This window comes from Triticum urartu, chromosome 5 (genome assembly GCF_003073215.2).
Source record: "Triticum urartu cultivar G1812 chromosome 5, Tu2.1, whole genome shotgun sequence".
NCBI classification, from domain to species: domain Eukaryota; kingdom Viridiplantae; phylum Streptophyta; class Magnoliopsida; order Poales; family Poaceae; genus Triticum; species Triticum urartu.
Window position 1 is genome coordinate 4778157 of NC_053026.1, and position 25689 is coordinate 4803845.

Here is a 25689-nt window from a genome sequence, read left to right on the forward strand (position 1 = left end):
TCCCTTTACATTTCTTTTCTGACCGGTTTTTCCTGTTTCTTCTTGGGTTTTGTTTTTGTTTTTCGTTTTTTCTTTTTTCAGCTTTTCTATTTCCTTTTCTTCTTTCTTAATTTTGTTTTTTCGCTTTGAAGTTTATTTTATTTTTCAAGTTTATTTTTTAAAAGATCATCTTTCGACAATTGTTCAATTTTTCAAAAAATGTTTTGAAATTTGAAAAATTGTTCGTGTTTTATTTTTTTATATAAATTCAAAACAAATTCTGTTTAAAAATTGTTCGCATTTTGGAAAAATGTTTGAAAGTTTTCTTTTCAAATTTTGACAATGTTCAGAAAATGTTCCTATTTTAGAAAATTGTCCACGTTTTCATTTTTTTAGGAGTTTAAAAAATGTTCACAAGTTTCTTAAAAATCATGCTTTCAAATATGTTCGTGTTTCTCAATTTTTTTTGGAATTTGAAAAATATTCTCATTTCAAAAAATTGTTCGTGATTTTCAAAAAATGTTATAGTTTTCCAAAATATTTTTCACAATTTTGAAAAGTGTTTGCGTTTCACGCAACATTCCATTTTTTGAAGAAAAAAATTTGCTTACGAAATTCCTGAACTAATTCGGATCTGCGCAGCGTGTTTTGTTCTTTAAGTTTGATGCTCCAGTATGGTCACATACGGCTCATTGCTTAGCTGGCAGGTACACGAGATTTATAGCGGTCGATCTTCTGTTCGAATCGTCCGCGGCGCAATTTTCTTTTTTGAGCTACAGCGCGCGTCTCTATCTTCATGGGCCGGCCCAGTCGAAGACATGCCTGTGGGAAGCCTCAGCAAATTGACACAGAGAGCCTCACACAGGAGGTCCCAACATTAGTACCACCTTATATATATGTTTTAAATTCAAATTGAAAGCGTAAATTCATGAGTCCCAACATTAGTACAACCTCCACCTCCCCGCACGGACAAATATCGATCGAAGGGAAAACCAATCGCTAGAAAATATGGAAGGAGCCAACTCAATGCACGCAACGCACGATGGAGAAAAAATCGGGAGTCTAACTGCCCGCACGATCGGCCAGGGGATGCCACACACCCAAACAACGAGCGACTTTTCGAGATATCCTGCGTCGCGCCGCCGAGAAAGACGGTGTGCCTCGAGCTGCCCCGTTCCTCGGCCGCAAGGACGGCTGCAGGTCCCCGTCCCCTCCTCCAACTAGAAGCCGGTGCTGTTGCAGAGGTGGATCTGTCCTACAGCTCGCATTCAGTCCTCGCCTACGTGCTCTCCCGCCTCTTCTTGATCAAGATGGATTCCAGATGCTCTCCTTACTGCGCGACCGCGAGCGGCGGCGGCCGCCGCCATGGCCGTCTCGGCGCTGGCCCCGTGCCAGTTTGTGGAGCCATGTCGCGCCTTCGCTGCGAGAAGCAGCTGCCTGCGACCGTGCCCCTGCCCTCTTTCTCCCCAGCGTGCTCCTATTTACTCCTATCCCCTGTCAGCCGCAAGAGTAATGCCCATCGACAACAAAGCCGCCAGATCATCTACGGCTTCTCGTAGGTGAGTTTCCCTCTCTCCATTGATACCCCTTCATTGTTCTGATGGCATATCATTTGATTTGATTCACGCGCCTGCAAAAAAATTTATGAACTCTAGCATGGGGAATGAACTTGGGTGATGGATTTACCTTCACGGGATGCAATTTTATGATCCATTCTTAACTCTAATGGCACTATGGCAGTGAAGGTTGATCTTAGGCTCTTTATGGTGGATAGCTTGATGTTCTTGAAGCGCCCAAGTCTGGTTGTGACATGTGAGTACTTTTTGCCTATGTTCTTGCTTGATGAATTGAATGGATAATTTTGTCTCCTCAGTCCTCACTATTGTTTCAGACAATGGTTTTAAATTAATCAGCTTGCCTCTGTAAGGTAGTTGATATTTATGCAGCTTCAAGCTTTGTTTCTTGTGCTCGACCATAGTAGTGTCTGTGCAGCTTCAAGGTTTATTTTCTTGTGCTTGATGGTAGCAGGGATCTCTAGATACTGCCACACCCTGATGTGGTCATCCTTGTCTTTTCAGGTGCCTCCGCTTGGCAACGCTAAAGTTGCCATGTGGTGTATTGGAAGACTGAGATGCCGGATGCCAGAGCCCATCGATTACAGTAGTTCGGTGCCCATCATCAACATCGTGGACTCAGGTGTCTGCTATACCTTAAACCACCCCCCCCCCCCCCCCCCCCCCCCCCCCCCCCCCCCCCCCCCCCCCCCCCCCCCTGCAACTCCTCTTCGGCATAACCCCGAGCACATCAACACTGCACTGCTGCTCCTATCTTGCTAACAATGTAGACAGAGAAGGTGCAGTCCGGGGTAGCTAGCTAATTGAAATGGGGATAATCGAGGCTAATAGTGAGATGCTGCAGCCCCTGCTGTCTCCCTCACAATCAGGAAGGCGAGGTGAGTGCTACCTTTCTCCTGTGAACACAACACATGTGTAACATTTTTCCTATAACACTAATTTCCTATTTGAATGTACTTCCTCTTTAAACTAATATAAGACTATTCTTGAAACTTCCGACGACCATGTTCCACTGAGAATAACTTTCACATTGCCTCCACTTGTTTGACGATTTTTCCTATTTATATTCTCAAGCAAAAAATATTGTGTGCATGCACCATGCAGTGGCTCTGGTTTCCTACAAAAGGTATTTAGTTGATTGCTTTCTTGAATCTGATATCTGACTAGAGCATGCCATTCAATCATGTTACTGTTCTTGGGTTAAATTTGGTGGACAGACAGCACAGATATATTTATCCACAGTTAGCATACTTTGTTTGGAGTCTTATGGTGGTGGCGAACAACATCGGCGGGCGAGGGGAGAGGGCTAAAGTTTGTCGGCCAGGATGAGGCAGACATCTTGGCGCTCACGTGGAAGGAAGATGACACAGGTTGGTCCAGCGAACAATGGCCTGGTGAGCCTCTTGTTATGTGCAAATAAAGTTTATCATTCACATTTCTCCTTCCGTGTCTTGTTCACAAGGTCACGTGATCCCTCTATTTGTACTGCTTGATTCGTTTTTTGTTCGCTCAGTGAAATGGTGAATATAAGCTGACTACAGTTAATTGTTATTTTTATCGCAGAATTATTTGTTATTGATCTCTAGGCTCTAGCAGATCTCTGAAATGGAGAAAATAATACTGCTTCATCTTCTTGTGTTCTGCATGCCTTATTGATTCCTCCCTCGTCGGTTGCTGGCCATGTACTTGCTTGCCAGTCACGGCTGTCGGATGCGACACAAACGGCTTCTTCCTTTAGGAGACGAGGACAACAAATCTGAAATTCCAACAGCATTGCTCCCGCTGAGCAAACCAGGGGCTCACCAGGTATCCTTTGTACATGTACACTTAGCTCCATCCTTGTCATCATAGATGCTTGCCTGTATCCAACTCCAATTGCTACCATATATTCTGAACTCTGTTGATATGTTCTTCTAATGTGCTCACTGGATGTATAGATCAGAAAAGTGCATGTGTTTGGGTCCAACGAAAAGAGGTAAGGCATAAAATGCATTCTCCTTAGCACAACTATGGAACATGGTGAAGAAAGGTGTTATTTTTAACATAAGGTTTTCTTTTATTAGCAAGTAAATTAGCTTCACACCAAGGATGGTAGTGTTTGCTGGGCTGTCTTAATCGAACATGGAGGATGCTGGAGCGTTTTCTAGGTTGTGAATTTTTATGGCCGATTGAATGAGGGCTATTTACCATCATATATCGTTTATCCTTCTAACAATAATCTTTGTGTGATGGACTATGTTATCCATGTTCAATTACTTGATATCTAATAACATTGGACTTGTAAGGAAGTACTCCTCTAAAGATGTAATATACTTTTGTGGACTGGCTTTGTAATTAGGTTGATTTATATACCATCACTTTCCCAGCACCTGCAGTGATCTGGTTGCTATATACATGTATCCAGACTTCCCGTGGGGCAGGGCATGAATTACAATATAGTGAGATGTTTCTCAACAAAAGAATCGCGGTAGCCTTTCCTGCAGCAGATAAGGTGGTCAGACTTCCAGAGAGCAAGCATGAAAGAACATATGGAATTGGCTGACTTAATCCTCTATTTAGTTATTTATGTAAACATGACCTTCACTATTCAGATTAATAAAAGTCTGCAATTAACCTATGTTGCGTATTTTGTTAACTATTTTTACTCCAATGTGAGACAAGATCAACGAAAACCTTTCCAGGATTTCAAAGAATCGACTCCTATATGAGACAAGATCATGGTCTAGAAGGATGCGGATTCAGTGAGTTAACTGCAACTGACTTTGAATGTAATGGTGCACTCAAAGTCAATGACACTGAATCCCAGTCCAATCCAGAATCAAGGTTGGCATGGAAAATTTTGTTTTTGCCACTCTAGATTTTGCCAATTTTCTTTATGCCACTCTAGATTTTAACATTTCACTTTTGCCACTCTTAGTTTTTGACAACTATCATAATTGCCATTCCCATGGCAAAAACAAAATTTTCAGAGTGACAATTGTGATAATTGTCAAAAGCTAAGAGTGGAAAAAATGAAATAAAATTATTTTTCTTTTGGCAATTGTGATAATTGTCAAAAACTAAGAGTGGCAAAAGTGAAATGTCAAAATCTAGAGTGGCATAAGAAAAATTGGCAAAATCTAGAATGGCAAAAACAAAATTTTCCCTTTTTCTAGAGCTATGATCTGGTGATTCTTACGTTTTTTCTTTTTTGGAATGTAAGGTGTATGACAGCTACTAGACCGAGCCCAAACATAGGAGACTGCGAGGTCTTTCACTGGCTAATATATATGAAAGCATAACTAAGCCACCACCGGGATGCAATCACTCTGGTGACCATATGGTCTCTGCATAGGACTACACGGATATAATTTGTCTAATTGACATGTCTAAGTTTTGATCGATGTCTGTATGCTTTTAGAATTATAGCGATCTTTAGTTATAATGATGTCTTAGTTAATGTCTCTATGTCAAAGTCTATTATTCCGTGGCAACGCACGGGCATTCGACTAGTATATATTAAAGGAGGATCGAACGTCGTGATGGTTCGACCTCCTTCGCTACCCCCGCCTCGCAATCGATAGTCCTCACACGATTCCTTCCCCCGCCTCGCGATCGATAGTCCTCATGATTCCTTCCTAAAAAAAGACGCTATCCACGCCTCCGTCTTATCCCGATGCTCGCACCCACGATCTCCCCTCTCCTGCGACGCAGGAACCCACGTCTGATGCCCGATCTTCCCCAACCCTCTCATCGCCTCTCACACTGGTCTGCACAAAAAAAGTACGATCGCGGTGTGGGAGCCCCCCATCACCATCGAGGCAAGGACTGGGAGGCCGTGCTCCAATACGGCGGTGGTGGCATGGCAATGGCGTCAACCAAGCTCCTTCCTTCGCTGGATCATGGATGCTGGGTTCGCCGACGGTGATGGGTACATCATCGGCTTCAAAGTCTCATGAGGGCCAAGAAGGGCGACGACAGCTACAGCCCGGCGTTGCCTCCAATTGATGGCCTTCTCCAAGGACGTGCTGCAGCGCGGTGAGCCAGCGGCGCCCTGGGCGAAGCTCTCACCGTCCAGCGCCCTGGTGCCTAACGTCGTGGGACGCGACCATGGCGCTGCTCGCCCTCCTCCTTGCTAGCGCTGCTGGCCCCTGTTCGTGCATCTCACGAGGAGAAATCAGAGATCGCTATGGCTACCCATGGGCTGACTCCATCATCGTCATCCAGGTCCGTGACATTGACGACCGACCCCTCCCCTTCCTCCTCTACCCATGCGGTTGCTCCGCCGCCGCCGGAGACGGTGGTTTTGCTTCTGCGGTTGAAGCGGCACGACGAGGAAGGTGTCCTCGGCGCGTTTAGCTACGGTTCGTGCCGCCAGATGCTATCCGACAGTGTATACCCAGGGTTGCCTTCTATCTGTGTTCATTTTGTTCTTCATTCATTCATTGGGGTTCATATCAGATTAGACTAGCACGCCATGAAAGATTGTGCCTCCCTTCTCTCGATTCATGCACTGCTTCACATTACAAGTAGGTTGGGTTGAGGCACGCATCTTTTCTGAGATAATGGAGGGCATGTACCTAAACTTCTAATGATACATGCATTCTGCAATCTCATGTGCACACAACAAAACTATGAGAGATACGCATTTCACTGTAAGCTTTGTAGTTTGGAAAAATAATCTGTTTCTTATATTATGTGATCAATACAATGGGGAAACATAAGAGAACATTTATGAGGATTACTTAACCGCATCTATTGTTTAGTTCAGAAATATCATATTTATGTGTGTTTAGAAAGTTCCACGCTATTAATTGTTTTGCATCCGCAGAAGCATAAGGTAAATGTTCTAATAAAATCATTAGACAAGTCCTTACAGAAATACTACATCTTGTTTTTATTTTATTTTCTATGTGCACCGTTTACTTTTCACGCTCTTGTATACCGTGAAATTTTATCTGTATTTTCACGAGATTTAAATCTTCCTTTGCAGAAAGGCGTAGACAGCATTGAAAGAGGTTCATTGCCTTTAAGCAGCGCACACATGTGACAAGCTTCTAGCATTTGCATTTTTACGTACATCCCAAGATTGTTTTCACTACAGGATGCCGCTCTATTTTTCTCCATGTCTAAGTTTGGTAAAAATTGATTCACCTTTTACATCCAAAGCTGGTATTCTTTCAGGATCCAAAATGCACCCCTATAGTTATCATGCATTTTCTCTTATACGCAGTCACACTTCTATAATATAGTTTCAATTTTAGGCAATGATGTATCAAGCAGAAGTTTCATCAGTATTCAGCAACATAGGATTTCTTTTTATTTTATAGATAGACAAGATGTGCAAGAGAAAAGGCTAAGCACTGAGTTCAATGCAAATAGAACTTGTTGATGGGGTAGGCATACGAAGAAAAGGGGGAGGGGTGTATCCTACTGAAATATTTCTGTTTTTGATCCTCGACAAGAAATTTTGGGCTTTCTTTTTGTGCTTGCACCTTTTCTTTTGGTAAAAGATATTTGAAGGTGACATTCTCTTATGAAAGATCGTGCTGGGTGGATAGCATATATACAGGATAAGCATGTGTAGATAACAATTGTGGACTACAAATGCCATTCTCTGTTTCCAGAAATGATTACTAATATTTCAGTAGATCTGTAGATGGCAATGTTTCATTTCGGTTTCAGTTTGATTTATGCAATGTATCATCTTGTCCCGGTTTTTAAAACATAATTTGACATTTACATGATGAGGGGTTAATATTTACAAAGTCTATTACTAACAGAAGATCCTTTTCCTAACAGAAGAGACCATGTTACTCTATATCATGTTGTTTTGCTTCATGTCCTTAAAAATTCTACATTATGTTAATGTTGGTAATGTTGTTTTTCTTTTACAGATTTTATAGGTGTAGAAAGAGTTTGTGCGAGAGACCGAGAGTGTAAGAGCGTCGGTGGTACAAGTTGGACGCATGGAAGATTTCAGCTCGTAATATTTGCTTCGAATTGTACACAAAGGTTCTTTATTTTGCTAACCTGAATAGATATTCCAGGGAATGTCATTCCATTTTTTATATGATCATACGCCATTCTTCTACTACTGCAGTGCATCTCTTATAAGCGACACTGATTAAACTGTTATGAGCATCCTTTACTTTGCTGCAGTTTTCCTTGTGAAATGATTTCCCTATAAAGAATTTGAATGACCAGTGGAGTACTTTCTCGAGAGAATTTCATTACATAGAACATCCATATCAAGAGATCTATTGTTTTCGGATTGACCGTTGGATATCTCTTGATCTTATTGTGGGTCCATAGATTGCTGGTGTATTTAGCCGTCTTATCACTGAGATTTCACATATAAATAATTAAATGAAGATCCTTACAAGCAAAATCCATATGTGAAGTGTAATGTTGGTCTGTGGACGACAATCATCAGCTCATTCTTCGTATAGTCAATTTAGTTTATACTTATCGCATCTTTTTCATATAATATGTATGCGTATGGGTCCACAGATTGCTGGTGTATTTAGTCGTCTTATCACTGAGATTTCACATATAAATAATTAAATGAAGATCCTTACAAGCAAAATCCATACGTGAAGTGTAATGTTGGTCTGTGGACGACAATCATCAGCTCATTCTTCGTATAGTCAATTTAGTTTATACTTATCGCATCTTTTTCATATAATATGTATGCGTATGACGTATAAATATATTTCTAGCGCCTGATGCATGTTTTGTACTCACCACATGGCCACACTATAAAAAGGAGAACGGAAAATAACGAGTAGAAACAGGGTTTTGGTATTTTCAGGTGATTTATTCCACCATGAATTTACTATATCCCTCTGATTTCTATTTTCACAAAGCCAAATCACCACAAAACAAATAACCAAGTTTAAGAAATATAAACTATGATTATATATCTTTATTATTAAAGGGTTGTTTGTGATGGAGGTACAATTAGAGTTATGTAGACATCAATTTTAAGAAAGAAAACTAGGAAATTGTTGTCGCCATTTGGCTTGATGTGGCCGCGATGCTCCTGCCACAGATGGGTGGGGGCGGGGGGAGAGTATTACATATCAAGTGGTATACACCAGAGATGAGGAGAGAGAGTATTATATACAATGCATGTGAAGGAGGGATGCGACCTACATAAACATTTTTCCATACACAAGGGCCGACATATGAGGACAATGATCCTCGTGATATTGATATCATCATGCGACATTTAGTTTAGAGCATCAGACATGCCTTCTCAGACCGAATCATGATGCCTCCTCTGTTTTTTAGAGCATGAGATAGAATCATGTTGTCAAGTATGAATGGATATTACATGACATCATGTTCGACAAACATTTGTCATTTCAAGCAATTATTTCTCACTATATTTTGTGTTATTCCGTGGCAACGCACGGGCAACCAACTAGTACTATTAAAGGGCGGATCGAACGTCGTGATGGTTCAACCTTCCCCTCGTACGACCCCGCGGTAGAAAAGATCGCACGGGAACACCCGTAGTCGTATCGTTGGGCCACCTCCTTCCCACGATCCATCCACGATCGCCTCTCCCGAGAACCACAACGATTTTTTTCACCCACACTTCCGATCCTCCCGTTTACAAGGAGAAAAAACAAAAAAGAAACAACCCTACCCACGCATGCACGTTTCCTATGTGATCCCGAACTGCCGCTAGACCAGTCACAATCCACGCACCCGTATGCGCACATCTATACATGCACGATCTGCTAGGGCTTCTCCCATGGTGAACGGTGAACCTCTGCCTCTACTCCCGTATTTCGTAACGATCTGACCATGTTCCTCCTTCCTCGTCATGCTCGCCATCGTGCCGGCCGGGAGGCCGCCATGTGCACTGTTTCAATGGTGTTCCTCCTCGAGGAGCGCGTCACTAGCATGACGCGGGTGGGGAAGTGCCGGACGCGCGGGGTTCATGCCTATGCTTGGGGTGACCATCGCGCTCTACCCTCTGGCCTCGGTACTCACCAGCATCGGTCGCCGCGGCGTCGTCGTCTCTATCGTCTTTGTCGAGATGCTCCTGGTGGTCCTCTAGAAAGCCCCGACAGGGTCGATTGTCGTGCCTATCCTTCAATCAAGATGGAGGCGGAAGCGGCTGAGGCGCACCGCGAATTGCCACGACTAATGGAGGAGCAGAAAAAAAGCCAGCAGCGTGCCTGGCTAGGGCAGTGGCGGCAGCAACCCAGGTAGTTTTTTCTCTCATCTCTTATTCTCGTTCTCTCTCTCTCTGGTCTACAAGGGCGTGCGCGTGCTACGGCTGCGCGTACAGACATGTGCCATCGGCGGGTAGCGCATCACAATGATCTCTGAGCTCCATCCCTACAGCGATGGCCATCGCGCTAGCTACATTCATCCCGGATTCCCGGTGCAGGACTGCTCGTCTCGGCTTCGCAGAATCGCAGGCGAGGGCGCCGGTGACGGCTGCCAGCTGCTCGTGGGGCTACTGAAAGGAGCGGCCGGGGCACGTGGTTGATGCTTGAGACAGCTGCGGAGCGGCGTGCGTGAGTGCAGGGCAGGCAGTAGCCAGAGCGGCGGGAGAGGACCTAGGACACGTTGTGTTCATGTAATCATGTTCGTCTCTCCCTTCTGTTCGTCCTCTGTGACTATGTTTTCTTCTTATATCCTGTAGCTCTGACTATGCTTTCCTCTTGCATCATGTAGCTTTAACAACGACTTGTGCAGATAAAGATGAAAAATCTAGGGGAAGATTTTGGTGAGGAAGAAGAACAAGGTAGTTTATTTTTGGTCAACAAAACAAGTTTGTTCTTACACTTTGACGTTATGATTTGTGATTATTCACCAACATTGAGAGTACTAATGGGTATAGCATGGTCTTATCAAGAGAAAGGAATACTGTTCTACATGTTATTTTATTAATGATAATGATACGAAATCACCATGGAATATTAATATAAGATCATAGTACGTACTTTCTTTGCTTGATATATGTGCTCATGCCATCAAAAGTCTTTATTTCCTAGAGATAGAATAGCTACATTACCACATATTTTATATGTTCGCTTCAAACTGAAGATTCTAATATTTATTTTGCAGGTTTTGACTTTTGAGGTTGCTCCATTCCATAACGTCGAGCTTCATAAAAATGGAGAAGGGACTTCTTGCGGATTCATCATCTATGATCTCACGTGTTACATTTCTCATCCCATTTTTTGTAGAACATATTCAATGAGTTTGACTCTACTACTCTTGGATAAGTGGCAAGATTCATAATGTAGTTATACATGAGTTTATCATCATAATATAAATATGGTTTTCTAATCTTTCACAAGTGCAACAAAACAGATATGATATGCTACTAAGCTTTCCTATTAGACTGTCAATGCTACTTATTGTAGATATATTGCTATACTCTTAAGCTTTCATATTAGAATTTTAACATTCCTTAAGTACTTCCCTTTACTCCCAGCATTCTAGGTATAATGATCAGGGTCAGGTTTCACTGATTAACTGATGGATTTGTGCAAATATTTTGAGATCAAGTGAAACTTAAATTCAACTTCTTGATTTCCCAATTTAGTGAACCAGATCAAAGAGTTGTGTAGCCATTAGGTGGACAGCTTCACACTGGTGTAAGTATTCATGACGCTGTAATATAATACTTCTTTGCCTTCTACTTATATTTGCTACTGTAAAGGATAAACCATCTATCTTGGTGTGTCATTTTTTTAGGGAAGGTGTATCATTGTTGTATTGTGTAAATTGTAACCAAGCACAGGAAAGATTTGGTAAATGGTTCTGTTGGTCAAAAGTCATTATTCATGTTTCAAGGTCCCCCGTAAGTATTGAAGCTGGGAGGACATGAAGCAGACTTTTGCCTTAGGTACTCCCTCCATGGAATATAACGCCCCTGACTTTGCTTATGCGACTTTGATCATTTTTCTATACAAAAGTTCATGGGTTGGACACATATAAATTGTATTGTATTATTTTTCCTGCAAAGCAATTTTATTTCATATATTTTATACTAATTTTGTAGACCTACAATAATTGATATAATTGTTAAAGTTGTGCGATGAAAATCCAAAAAAGTCAAGCGCGTCTTACATGTTGGGTAGGAGGGAGTATTAGAAAGGAGGCAAAGAAAATGGGCATGGACAAGAGTCAGATTGCTTCAGTATAGCTCTTGTCTGCGACGCGAAGAAAATGGTATGACACGGACAAGGAAACGAATTGTCAAAGTAATAGAGTTGTCACTCAAGTTTCAGATTCAATTTTAATCTTTGAAAGCAGTCATCTAAAAATTTTATTCCTAAAACTTAGAGCTCATGGAACTTCTATGATACGCCTAAATAAATAATGTATTCGCCATAACCAAACTGATCAGATTGTCTTGTACTTCAAAGTAAAGCACATCAAATATTGATAGTGAAATGATTTGATCGGTAGCATCTCTCCCGTGGCAACGCACGGGTATTCGTCTTGTGTGTGTGTGTGTGTGTGTGTGTGTGTATATATATATATATTAGTAAAAATGCCCGTGCGTTGCAACGGGGTGTATACATTTTAATGGTTCAATCATCTATCATCTATTCTATTATAATATACTATGCTCCCTAATTTTAGAGACCTCTCATTCAATTGAGGTGTCAATCTTGGATTTGGTTCATGATTTTGACTTGTTCAACAATTTCTCAAAGAGTTCTCTCATTCAGATAAGATATTCAACATTTGATATAATTTATGATTTTGAGTGGGTCAATAATTTTTAAAGAAGCTCTTTCATTTAGTTAAGGTATACTCAATATTAGATTTAATTTATGATTTTGAATAGGTCAATAATTTCTGAAATTATAACAATGCCGGTACGTTGCAACGGGAGAATAAAACTCCCTATCCCAATAAGCATGCCTACAATATCCTTTCATCTGTGTCTTCTATTTTTGACATATATTTCAACACAATAGCCTGCCTGTGTTGCCACTTATCCTCCATTAAGTCCTCGACAACAGTGATCGCGCCCTCGACAACGGTGGTCGTGTTGTTTACCTGATCAAAACATGTTGGAACGTGGTTGATTCCAGAGTGGTAAGGTCAACCACTGCATGACACAATTGTCCTTAAACCGTGCAATGGAATGTTTAAAACTTAAAAAAATTAATCCCGTCGAGCTAGATATGAGATTCGCCCTCTATGAGCTAGTCCTTCACCTCGTCTAACTAAAAAAAACTAATCTCGTCGAGCTGGATTTGAGGGTTGCACTCTGTGAACTACTCCCGCGCCTAGTCTATACACCTATCTACTCCTGCACCAAGTCCATATTACCATATACCGCCCCCATACTTCTGCTTGCTTTTGACTCATAATGTTGTGGAGTTGTTTCATGGAGGGAGGGTGAGTCATGCGCGTGTCCCCGCATGCCTCTTAAGTGCTTCGCTACGAAGCAAACGTCATATTTTTCTTCCATTTCCATTAATACAACTGAGGATGTGTTTGCTACAAATAGTACACAAATGTTCATCTATAACATCCCCTTCAACTATATATACTACAATGATTGCACCTTAGCTAAAAATATATTATCAAATTCTACATAAAAATAGTTGACCAGCACAAAGGTAAGAAACTTTGCAACAACTAAAAAGAGACAATTCACATGAAGACTCTTTTGCCCATAAAAGAACAAATATATTGATGGTGGCCTTATTCTTGGAGAATTTCTTTAATTACTTGAGAGACCAAAGTTACATAGTGTCAGGAATTCCTTTTCAGTATCTACATACTTTCTCCACATAGCCTTGTACTGGTTGAAAGCAACATCAAGCCATGGTTCATGTTTTCATTAAATTGTATCACCACGGATCACCCAGGTTCGATGCTTGGATTATACCCAAGGCCCATCTCATGCCATGGATTTATCAAGCGGCTTAGTATTGCCAAAGAATGCCATCAGCCCTGATGGTAGAACAGATGCTGGATCACCGAATGCCCCATCCTCATTCTGCCATTAGAATAGTGTCATTCACATAAACATGTCATCTGTACAAATTTCCCTATCAACTTAAAAGATGAGAAAAGTGCAACCTGACAATTATGCATATGAATGGTCTATGCTTATGAGACAATAAAATTACAAAGATGAGTAATAAACTGCTAGTAGAAATATTCAGTCTTTAGTCAGTTTGTAAGTCCTATATGGAAGGACCTGTACTCCTTCATTGCAAGACAAGAAATAAGGATCTAAGTAGTAGCATATGTGTAGTGCATACACTTTGTTGTCAGTTCTTTCTCTGTTCCAAACTTTCACCCTCGCGAGCAAAAAGTATTTCACTGCCTTACCCCAGTAGTTCAGTGCAAACATTTGCTGCTCGTTCGTGATTGCAACCTGAACAGAGTAAGAAAATTGTCAATTCAGTACATGGATGGATCGATGGGAACACACTATCTAGTGAAATGAACAAGTAATCACATTAGCAAGCATATGTGTACTGAAATTGTAAAAACATAGCATCTAGTACATCTGTGCATATACATAAGAAACAATTCCAGAGAAAAGAAAATTGATCCGGTCAAGTGATCTTTGGATATTTCAGTATCGACATACACCAATTTGGTATTAAACCCCAAGCGGTGTACATCATCCCGACGCACGGGTGTGCTACGGCCAATATAATTACTGTTGGAAGACCATACATTCACAGGCAAACGGTTAAAGATCTGGCACTCACAATGTGTTCTTGCTGATAGTAACTGAACCAAATGAAACGTCCAGATTCTTCTATGGACAAGTAATAGCAAAAAAAGTCTATGTAATACTTGATGCCGTAAGCATGGGTTCGGGAAGTTGACTCATATGTTCAGAATAGGAACTACAGAGCGTGCAAACAGCTAGCTGAGCTAAGCTCCTCGACACACAAGTTGGTTTGATGAGGTTGAACGGGGTCTGGAGGAGGAGGGCCACGGAGTGGAGTTAAAAAAATTATGATATGAAAACCCACTTTATTCCAACCCCTTCGTTTACACATATAAAATATATACATTTAGATACATCGATTAAATGTTAATTCAATGTTGTCACAAACACACAGTTGGCTCCATGTAACCACTACAGGCTCCAGTTCCGTTCCGTTTCGTTGATATTTATTTTCTTACAATCAGTACCCATACTTACTGGTTGTTTCACATGTTTTGCATAATTGATACTTACTGGTTGGTCTGATGGTCTGAAAAGTCTGGGTTCAGCATAAACACTTGTGAATGGGAATGTCTCATTTGTTTTCTGCTCCATCAGAAATACAATGGAAAATGCAGTCAATACACATGCATGTTTTGTTGATGCAAGTGTAGCATGTGAAATAACACTACGGCTTACCTCCCTGTAGTTAACTGTGATATATAGACTTTCATAGAAATGCCCTGATTCTAATTACGATATCCACCTATTGGCCGATTCAATAGATTGTGTAGCTTCATGGTTTAAAGATTGTCCCGGCCAGTATGTCTCTCCTGATCTGTGTGCATAATCAGAGAAGGGATGGTGTCAATTGATTTTCTGGGCGCCTTCTTGAACACTGCAAGATTAAGATTAGAAATTCTACCTTTAAGTTCATCCGTACGTATCAATTCCTACATCTGAAAGAAGATAAAATTATGTTTCTGAGGGAAGATAAAAAGCGCTTAGCCCCTTCCGGCACTCGTCCTCGCTGAGCACCACCAGCAGCGGGCGCACCACCGGCACCTTGGCGTCTCCTCCTCGTTCCGCCTGCAGGCGGCAGTGGTCGCCTCGATGGCTGCCGAGGTGCGCCTGCGGCCGGGAACCCTAGGTAGCAGGAGAAGATCTGGGAAAGGATCGGAGAGAGAAGGCTGAGAGGATGAGGCATGTTTGTTTTTTTACTGATGATGAAGCATTGAAGCGTGGGTGGGAATGGGATGGGTCGGGAAAAAAACCTGTTTAGCAAGGGGAACGGACGAAGGCGACGGCGAAACTTAGCCCACTCGCTCGATCCACTCAACGATGTCGACGCCTCCGCGCACCCGATGGCCGGCGAGGAGCAGCAGCGGGACCACCGCCGCACCTCACCGCTCCCATCTCCTTCCTCCCGTCCTCCCACGCCATGCCTCGTGCTCCAAGCTCGGGCCGCTTTCCTTCCGGATCCGCCGCCTGCGCGCCATCCCACCAGATCCGGCGAGATCCAGCAGGTCCTCATCGACCGCGCCACCATAAGCCGCCGCCGGTCTCGTCTGCGTCGTGGGCGACGCCCCGGTCCTTCCCGCTCGCCCACCTGTCCACTAAAAAGAATTGCGGGTTGAATGCTGAAAAATGCAGGCTTCTTTTCGTAAGAGCGAAACGTTTTTTCGATATCCACTTAAAAAAGGACTGCGGTTTGAATATCAAAAAAACAGAAGGACTTTTCTGAAAAACGCGATAAGGCAAATAGGGAGACTTTGCGGACATGGAAAACAATAATAATGTAAGCACCTTTTTTCTTTCTTTCATGTTTTCTCCTCCTTAATTTGTTCATGTCCACGAGGGAGGCTCATTTTTTCTTTCCTAGGTTATATAATGTGATGATGATGCAGAAAGTTGACAATCTTAACAAGCTGCCGGATCACCTTCTACTCAACATATTGGAGAGGGTTGAAACACTAGATGCCTTGAGAGCCTGCATCCTGTCTAAGAGGATGCTCAAGCTTCCCCCCATGATGTCGCTGCTTGATATAGATATTGGTTACTCAAGCCCGATGTCGACACCTTTAATCGTATTTTTCACTACAACATTGTTGTGGCTGCTATCACGGACACGATACTTGGTGCAAGGAAACCCGAGATCCCCATCCGCGAGCTGATGGTCAGGTTCTGTTTGAGGCATGATGAGTGTCTCTCCATCAGCCAAGTCGTCGCCCGCACCATGGCGACCCAGAAGAAGCTCGACATCGCTGAGTTTGTCGTCCTCACGGAGAAGACTAGTTGGAGATGCACTCAACATGATCTCCTCTCCTTTGCCAAACGGTTCAATACTTGGTTTGGTGATTGCTCACTTGTGTTTGCTGTTCTCACGCACCTGTGGCTGCGCAATTTGAGGTTTGGTCAACTGGACATCCACAACATGTTCAACACCTGCAAGCGCTTGGAATCTCTGCGTCTCACCCATTGTGACGCAGGGGTCCGCTCCGTGCTTTAAGTACAACATGCTCAACTTGTTGCGCTCCACATCGACTATGGGGAATTTGAAGCCCCAACTCAACTGTCTACCGAAACTCCAACGTGTCAAATATGTTGGTTGGTCTTACCAACAAGATCGCCTGATTTTTGCTTCTGTCCCGCAGCTTTCAAAGCTAATCCTTGGAAAGGTTGGTGTTAGTTCGGCTAGTAATATCAAGTTAAGTGAGCTCCTTGCTAATGTAGCCTGGATAACCGACCTGCGTCTGGATTTTCAAAGTGAAAAGGTACTCACTAGTCATCCAGATATGTCTCATTCCTATTTCTATATGCTTATAATAGTAATATTAATAACTTAACCAAGTCCCTTTTCTAGCTCTCGAGGGTGTAATGTAATTTGTTTGCAGTTTGTACATGCCAGATTTGGGTTCTACCTGAGTGCCCCAAACTGCTTGCACCTGTGCTTGGCAAGCTACAGATTGCGAATCTGGATAATCTTCCTCAAGGATGGAGTATTTAACCAAAAACTATCATATTTCATGGAAACGTGGCCAGAAACTATCACTTTACGATTTTGTGTGGAAAACTACCACTTTTTACCTAATCAGTGGCAAAAAACTACCAAGTCGTGGAACCGCCCGCTTCACTGCGGTTAATCATGTTTCTGCCAGGCCGGGCCCATAGTTCAGGTGCCAGCATGGCCAACAGGTGCAGCCGGAGCCGCACTTCGCCGCAGGTGCAGCCGCGGAAACCTCTCGCCGCTGGAGCCGCCGCCCTTGGCCGCGGGTGTCGCCTGCCGCCCTTCGCCCCTGGAGCCGCTCGCCGCGGCAGCCGCGGGTCGTCGCTGGAGCCGCCACCGCTGCCCTTCGCCGTTGGAGCCACGGGTCGCCGCTGGAGCCGCCAAACTACGGGTCGCCGCTGGAGCCGCCCGCCCCGCGCCCTTCGCCACCGGAGCTGCCCCGCCTCCCGCCACGCCTCGAGGAGTCACCTGCTCGCTGGAGGGTGGAATCCGCAGCCTCTGCTCCTCGCCGCTCCCCGCATGGAGCGCCCTAACGGCGCCGCGGACGCCGACGAGCACAAATGGGTCAATGGCGACCGGACGGTGGCTTGGGGCCTCCCTGCGGCGCGGCCTGCAGGCACGGCGAGCGACCAGGTGGCGGCCTGGGGCCTGCCCGCGACGGATCTCGGCCGGCAGTGCTCCGGTCAATGTTGTTAGGTTTAATCTTGATATTTGTAGGGAGTACCTAGAACTCATCTAGATGAGACGTAATTTGGTCTTATTCACCTGGAAAACAAGAACGGATACAACCCACGTCAGCACACATGCATCTTATAGCACCACATCCAATGGTTATAAATGATGAATGAGACTAAATTAAATCTCACCTAGATGAGTTCTAGCAAAACTGATATTTGTTTCTGAATATTTGTTTTGAGTCCTGCATGTAACTTAGATGGTCTAGGGATCTAGTAGAGAGTCCTGTCAAGTTTCAGGGAAGGTGTGCGAAGGAGGCGAGATGCCGCGCTGTCGTGCGATGCGGCGAGTATGGAAAGATGCCGATGCGGCGTGAAGCCGTGGTGCTGCGTGAAGCGGCAAGTCGCACAAGAGGCTGGAGCGTGACAGGTTGAGCCGGCTCATCCGGTCAACTCTTGTAGTGATAAGTGTATGCGTTCGGTTCAGGTAGTTAGTTGCATGCAGATAGTTGCTAGCTTCATGCGTGAGTTAGTTGGGATGAGAAAAGGTCCCAGTGGGCTACGTCGTGTGGCCGTTGAGAGTGTGCGTGCATGGAGATCGTGCCATTAGTGGGGCTGCCGAGAGCGGTGGCTGGTTCGTGTGTGCATAGTCCCTTGTATAAATAGTGCTTTGATTAATGAGAATGAAGCCGTGAGGGCTCTGGTAGAAAAGATGTAGTCTCTCGTGTGAACCAAGGAGCTGACCTCTTGGCAAAGCTAGTAGTCGGTTTCTCCCTTGATTGTGTGCGTGTGCGTGTGTTCTTGAGAGAAGATAGAAAGAAGAGAGAGAGAGAGAGAGAGTTGTGTGAGGCAGCTCAAGGTAGAAGAAGAAGCGGCGCTGCGAGAGGAGTGGCGCCAACAAATGTAACGGTCAATGCTTACGTGTGGGCCAGCCCTGTCATAATCGAGTTTAAACGAGTCAAATCGGGCACTTTTCATAAATGGTAGTTTTTAGTCAAAGATTAGTGAAAAAGTGTTAGTTTTTCGCACAAATTCATAAAGTGATAGTTTGTAGGCACGGTTTCACGAATTGTGGTAGTTTTTTGTTAAATACTCTCAAGGATGCGATATTGATTGGACCATGTTCATTCTTGAAGCTGCAAGCTCCCTAAAGGAGCTATGCATCACGGTGTGGGACCATTGGTGTAAAATGGAGTTCGAAGGAAAAAGGGTTACTGTAAGAAAGCAAACGTGGAGTGGCAACCATCCGCTGTTCATTTTAAGCACAAGAATCTAGTTAAGCTCACCATCTATGGAGAACTTTGTGCGATACATAAGGCGCGTCATGGAAATTGCGGTAAACATGAAGGAGATATATCTGCATGACTGGCAGATGTGAGAGGACTGCAGGGACTTGGATCCCAATATCAAGGTCTGTCCTTCTCGGTATCCACGGGCCAGTGAGGAGAAGGACATGTTGAGGGAGGGGATTACTAAGGAGTTGCCGATGGCTGCGCATGCTATGATTCACTTTAGGTCCTAATTAATCATCACTAAAATCTTGTACTCTTACAAGTTCGATAGATTTTTTGGAGAAGCTTATCTTATAAGTTGTATAAACCAACGGATGCACTTGTGTTTTCTGCTTGGCCTATGTTGTACCAGTCCATTATGGCTACAGTGTTCAAATATGTAGCCTGGTGCATACCAAGTCCTTTTTACCTGTGGTTGACCCAGCCAGACCTCTCAATTTTGGAAGTGGTAAAAATTATATTTAGGTCTGCATAGGCAAACCGTCTCTTGTTTCCTTGCTGATTTAAGCAATCAGCAGTCGATGACACCAGAGATTTCGGTGCATGGTTTTCCGTCTGACAACTTCACATGGTCAGGGAGCAGAGGGGTAAATCACTATATCTAAGTCGGTTGTCGGTTGTCGCTTGGTGGGGAGATTAATGCACCCACAACCAGCCAGCCAAGGCAGATCGACGCAGGTTGACTCTCCCTCGGGTCGCCCACGGGGAGCGACCGAGGGGAATCCCTAGCCGCCGGTACTGGGCCTCTTCCTCTTCTCCCCCTGTTACTCCATACCGACGACGAGAATCTCACACACAGTCGAACAGTTCATGCTGAAGCACAATCATGGATGGTATTAATTAAGTGGAGACAAGGAAACTAAAACGCACAACAATCCAATCAGGAGAGGATCGGGTCCTCGAAAGCACACGGAAAGAATAAAACCTAGTCACATCACACACAGCCTCGACCGGACCGGACCGACCACAAGGAAATGCAGAAGACACATCACACAACACACAATGACTCGCAGCAAGATGCCTGCACGTAAGGTGATGGGGGTGCTGCTCTTTCTTGCTCTCCTGTGGAGCAGCCACCTGGTGATGGTAGCCGAGGCTGCCGAGGATATCCTTCCGTCAGATGAGCTGAGCCTTGAGGTTCTTGCACTGCTCGAGGACATCATGAAGTCCAACCTGTGCCCGGCAGCATGCGTGACCTGCTTGGTGCTGGTCGGGAAGAGCTGCCCTCTCACCTTGATGATGTTTGCTTCATGCGTTCTTGGTAAGGTCATGGCAGAGGGTTGCTTCAGCAAGGAATGAAGCCATGCGTGCGTGGCTTGCTAGCGCACACGTGCTAACAGCGCTAGCAAGCCACGCACGCATGGCTTCACTCCTTGCTGAAGTGTGCCACGCACGCATGGCTTCACTCCTTGCTGAAGCAACCCTCTGCCATGACCTTACCAAGGACGCATGGAGCAAACATCATCAAGGTGAGAGGGCAGCTCTAACAGCGCTAGCAAGCCACGCACGCATGGCTTCACTCCTTGCTGAAGCAACCCTCTGCCATGACCTTACCAAGGACGCATGGAGCAAACATCATCAAGGTGAGAGGGCAGCTCTAACAGCGCTAGCAAGCCACGCACGCATGGCTTCACTCCTTGCTGAAGCAACCCTCTGCCATGACCTTACCAAGGACGCATGGAGCAAACATCATCAAGGTGAGAGGGCAGCTCTAACAGCGCTAGCAAGCCACGCACGCATGGCTTCACTCCTTGCTGAAGCAACCCTCTGCCATGACCTTACCAAGGACGCATGGAGCAAACATCATCAAGGTGAGAGGGCAGCTCTAACAGCGCTAGCAAGCCACGCACGCATGGCTTCACTCCTTGCTGAAGCAACCCTCTGCCATGACCTTACCAAGGACGCATGGAGCAAACATCATCAAGGTGAGAGGGCAGCTCTAACAGCGCTAGCAAGCCACGCACGCATGGCTTCACTCCTTGCTGAAGCAACCCTCTGCCATGACCTTACCAAGGACGCATGGAGCAAACATCATCAAGGTGAGAGGGCAGCTCTAACAGCGCTAGCAAGCCACGCACGCATGGCTTCACTCCTTGCTGAAGCAACCCTCTGCCATGACCTTACCAAGGACGCATGGAGCAAACATCATCAAGGTGAGAGGGCAGCTCTAACAGCGCTAGCAAGCCACGCACGCATGGCTTCACTCCTTGCTGAAGCAACCCTCTGCCATGACCTTACCAAGGACGCATGGAGCAAACATCATCAAGGTGAGAGGGCAGCTCTAACAGCGCTAGCAAGCCACGCACGCATGGCTTCACTCCTTGCTGAAGCAACCCTCTGCCATGACCTTACCAAGGACGCATGGAGCAAACATCATCAAGGTGAGAGGGCAGCTCTAACAGCGCTAGCAAGCCACGCACGCATGGCTTCACTCCTTGCTGAAGCAACCCTCTGCCATGACCTTACCAAGGACGCATGGAGCAAACATCATCAAGGTGAGAGGGCAGCTCTAACAGCGCTAGCAAGCCACGCACGCATGGCTTCACTCCTTGCTGAAGCAACCCTCTGCCATGACCTTACCAAGGACGCATGGAGCAAACATCATCAAGGTGAGAGGGCAGCTCTTCCCGACCTACACCAAGCAGGTCACGCATGCTGCCGGGCACAGGTTGGACTTCATGATGTCCTCGAGCAGTGCAAGAACCTCAAGGCTCAGCTCGTGTGACGGAAGGATATCCTCGGCAGCCTCGGCTACCATCACCAGGTGGCTGCTCCACAGGAGAGCAAGAAAGAGCAGCACCCCCATCACCTTACGTGCAGGCATCTTGCTGCGAGTCATTGTGTGTTGAGTGTGAGAGAGTGGTGTGCTAGCTGTGTGTTTGGGAGTGGCACTGTGTGGGCGTGCTCTTTATAGAATCTGAGGAGTGAATGATTGTGACAAAGAAACTTACTTTCTGATTGTGTCCTCCACGATGCACATGTGCTCTTCTTCTTCATATATACTTACTATCTTCTTTGACTGTGTCCGTGTGGTAGTTAACCTTGTATGAATTTTAGTTACTATTTGCCACCATTTAAAAATCCCAGTTCCCAAACAGCCCAGCCCAACCCAGCCAGTGGAAACATACATACATATTTTCATTAATCAAACAAACAAATCTCTAAATTGATCAAAGGTAATTCAGTGCATTGCATGAAATCAAAGGTAACTCATTTATAGCGTATGTGGTTTCGGCATCGGCGTGATTACAAGAACATTAAGAAGAAGAAGTGGGAGTGGGACTCAAAACCCTCCTTCGATCGACCCATCCGATAGAAGCATGCGTGCCCGAAGCGACTAGCTAGTTGTAGCAAATTAGAATCGACAAAAAAAAAATTGCATCAAGTTGGGCAACATCAAAAGCTGAATCTAAAAATCATGAGGTTGGTTTGTACGGGTCATCTCGATCTAAACAAAACAAACAAAAAAAAAACCATGGCCAAAGTCTAAAAGGAACGGTCTCGCGAACAAACCGAGTTATCAAGTTGGCACGATCGAACCACGACGCCATGAACAAACCTTACCTGGTCTAAAGAGCTAGCTCTTTGAACTTGGAAGGCCAAGCACATGGCATGCCCTCCCTCCCTCCCTCTAGGATCACTATCTTGCTTACTTGGGAAGAAGAGCTTTGCTCTCCTCCGTCTTGTTGTTGCGAGAGGAGAGGAGGGAGCGGCTTAGCTAGGTTTCCCTAGAGATATGGTATATAGTGAGCGAGGGCCGAGAGAGAGAGAGCGGAGGCTCGGTGGTCACGGCTCCTACTGGATGCAGTTAGGTTTGGCTCGGATCGGGTGCCCTGCTCGATTTTACTACCAGTACATGTACCTAGCTAGCTAGAGTGGGCGGCCAGCTGAGCTCAATCGTCGACCCGCTGAGACCCAACATGATTCTTGGATCCAACGACGCACAACCCATCACAACAAGCACACGATCCCGGTACTCTCCGTCCATTGGTCTAAAGTGTTCCTTCCTTGTGTTAAAAAAAAGTGTTCCTTTCTTTCCTCCAGGTAGAGTAAAGATTTCGGGTTCGTTGAGGCGTCACGTCAAACCCAAGAGTCCTCACCTGCTTCGTTTCTTCGTTCGTTTCCGACAGTAAGGTCATCTCTAACGCATCCTGTAAAAGGCCGAACTCGTAAAATTCCGGCGAGTATACGAGTTTGACCCATTTTCCTTGTTAGAACATACTCTGTATCTCATACCCGACCCGTAAAAAGTTAAAAAAGACCCTCTCCACCTCTATTTATGTGGTTTCACCGCTCGGATACAGGTCAAACCCTATCCACCGCCGCGATTCCCCTCCCCCTCCGCCCCAATTTCTCGCCGCCGGCGAGCCTAAAAAAAAGCCCTAACGACCCTTCCCAACCCATGAACGGCTACGGAAGTTGTTTGGATGATGCAGAGCACCGCCGCACGCAAGCGGGGAACGCAGAAGTGCCTCAACTATGGGACCCGTGGCCAGAACTATGCTAGCCATCTTCTCGCTAGATTTGGTCGACAGGAGGGTCGAACTATGGTATGGTTAGGATCAGGCCCTGAAGAAATTTTAGGCCTTCTCCTTCCGGATTGTAATGTGACTCTTACTTAATCAATACAATCCCCTTTACCCCGCAAAAAAAACTATGGGAGCCGTCCGCCGTCGGCTTTCGAACGCCACGAGCTCGCAGTCCGCCGCCGGCGAGCCTGAAAAAAGCCCTAGCGACCCTTCTCGACTCATGAACGGCTACGGAAGTGGGAGGGATAACGCGGAGCGCCACCGCCGCCGCAGGCAAGCGGGGGACGCAAAAGTGCCTCAACTATGGGAGCCGGCCACCGCCGACTTTCGAATGCCACAAGCTCGCGGTCCGCCGCCGGCGAGCCTAAAAAAAGCCCTAACGACCCTTCCCGACTCATGGACGGCTACAGAAGTGGTGGAGATGACGCGGAGCGCCGCCGCCGCCGCACGCAAGCGGGGGACGCAGAAGTGCCTCTACTATGGGAGCCGGCCGCCGCCGCCTTTCGAACGCCACGAGCTTGCAGTCCGCCGCCGGCGAGCCTAAAAAAAGCCCTAGCGACCCTTCCCGACTCATGGACGGCTACGGAAGTGGGAGGGATGACGCGGAGCGCCGCCGCCACCGCACGCTAGCGGGGGACGCAGAAGTGCCTCAACTATGGGACCCGGCCGCCGCCGGCTTTCGAACGCCACGAGCTCATGGTTCGCCGCCGGCGAGCCTAAAAAAGCCCTAGCGACCCTTCCCGACCCATGACGGCTACGGAAGTGGTGGGGATGACGCGGAGCGCCGCCGACGCCGCATGCAAGCGGGGGACGCAGAAGTGCCTCAACTATGGGAGCCTGCCGTCACCGGCTTTCGAACGCCACGAGCTCGTGGTCCCCTGCTGCCAAGCCTAAAAAAAGCCCTAGCGACCCTTCCCGACTCATGGACGGCTACGAAAGTGGTAGGGATGACGCGGAGCGCCGCCGCACGCAAGCGGGGGCCGCAGAAGTGCCTCAACTATGGGAGCCGGCCGCCGCCGGCTTTCAAACGCCATGAGCAAGCGATCTGCCGCCGGCGAGCCTAAAAAAAGACCTAGCTACCCTTCCCGACCCATGGACAGCTATAGAAGTGGTGGCGATGAGGCGGAGCGCCGCCGCTGCCAAACGCAAGCGGGGGACGTAGAAGTGCCTCAACTATGGGAGCCGGCCACCGCTGGATTGCGAATGCCACAAGCTCGCTGTCCGCCGCCGGTGATCCTAAAAAAAGCCCTAGCGACCCTTCCCGACCCATAGAAGGCTACGGAAGTGGTGGGGATGAGGCGGAGTGCCGCCGTCGCTGCACTCAAGCGGGGGACGCAGAAGTGCCTCAACTATGGGAGCCCGCCGCCACCAGCTTTCGAACGCCACGAACTCGCGGTCCGCCGCCTGCGAGCCTAAAAATACCCTAGCCACCCTGCCCGACCCATGCACGGGTACGGAAGTGGTGGGGATGACGCGGAGCGCCGCCGCCGCCGCACGCAAGCGGGGGATGCAGAAGTGCCTCAACAGTGGGAGCCGTCCACCGCCGGCTTTCGAATGCCACGAGCTCGCGGTCCGCCGGCGGCGAGCCTAAAAAAACCCTAGCGAGCCCTCCCGACCCTTGGACGGCTACGGAAGTGGTGGGGATGATGCGAAGCGCCGCCGCCGCCGCATGCAAGCAAGGGACGCAGAACCGCCTCAACTGTGGGAGCCGGTCGCCGCCGGCTTTCGAACGCCCCGAGCTCACGATCTGCCACCGGCGATCATAAAAAAAGCCCTAGCAACCCTTTTCGACCCATGGACGGCTACAGAAGTGGTGGGGATGACGCGGACCGCCGCCCCCGTCGCACGAAAGCAGGGGACGCAGAAGTGCCTCAACTATGGGATCCCGGCACCACCGGCTTTCAAACACCACGAGCTCGCGGTCCGTCGCCGGCGAGCCTAAAAAAAGCCCTAGCGACCCTTCCCGACCCATGGACGGCTACGGA

General features: G+C 46.4%; 1 protein-coding gene across 9 annotated transcripts; it reads right to left on the reverse strand.

The window, feature by feature from the left end:
* Positions 1-13195: 13195 nt before the first annotated feature.
* LOC125506786 lies at positions 13196-23003 on the reverse strand. 9 transcript variants are annotated; one of them, XR_007282760.1, is made up of 7 exons: positions 22740-23003; positions 15477-15818; positions 15128-15367; positions 14902-15040; positions 14737-14808; positions 13799-13914; positions 13196-13530 (listed from the first exon to the last, which is right to left on the reverse strand). XR_007282760.1 is itself a non-coding variant. In XM_048671496.1 (2 exons), the coding sequence occupies exon 2, from the start codon at positions 17942-17944 to the stop codon at positions 17375-17377; it is 570 nt and encodes a 189-aa protein (XP_048527453.1). In that variant the 5' UTR covers positions 17945-17974; positions 22740-23003; the 3' UTR covers positions 17032-17374. The 9 variants fall into 9 exon arrangements, 1 of the variants encoding a protein (XP_048527453.1); XR_007282761.1 differs by having other exon boundaries at positions 14902-15367; positions 15477-15811; XR_007282764.1 differs by lacking the exon at positions 14737-14808.
* Between the last annotated feature and the right edge of the window lie 2686 nt (positions 23004-25689).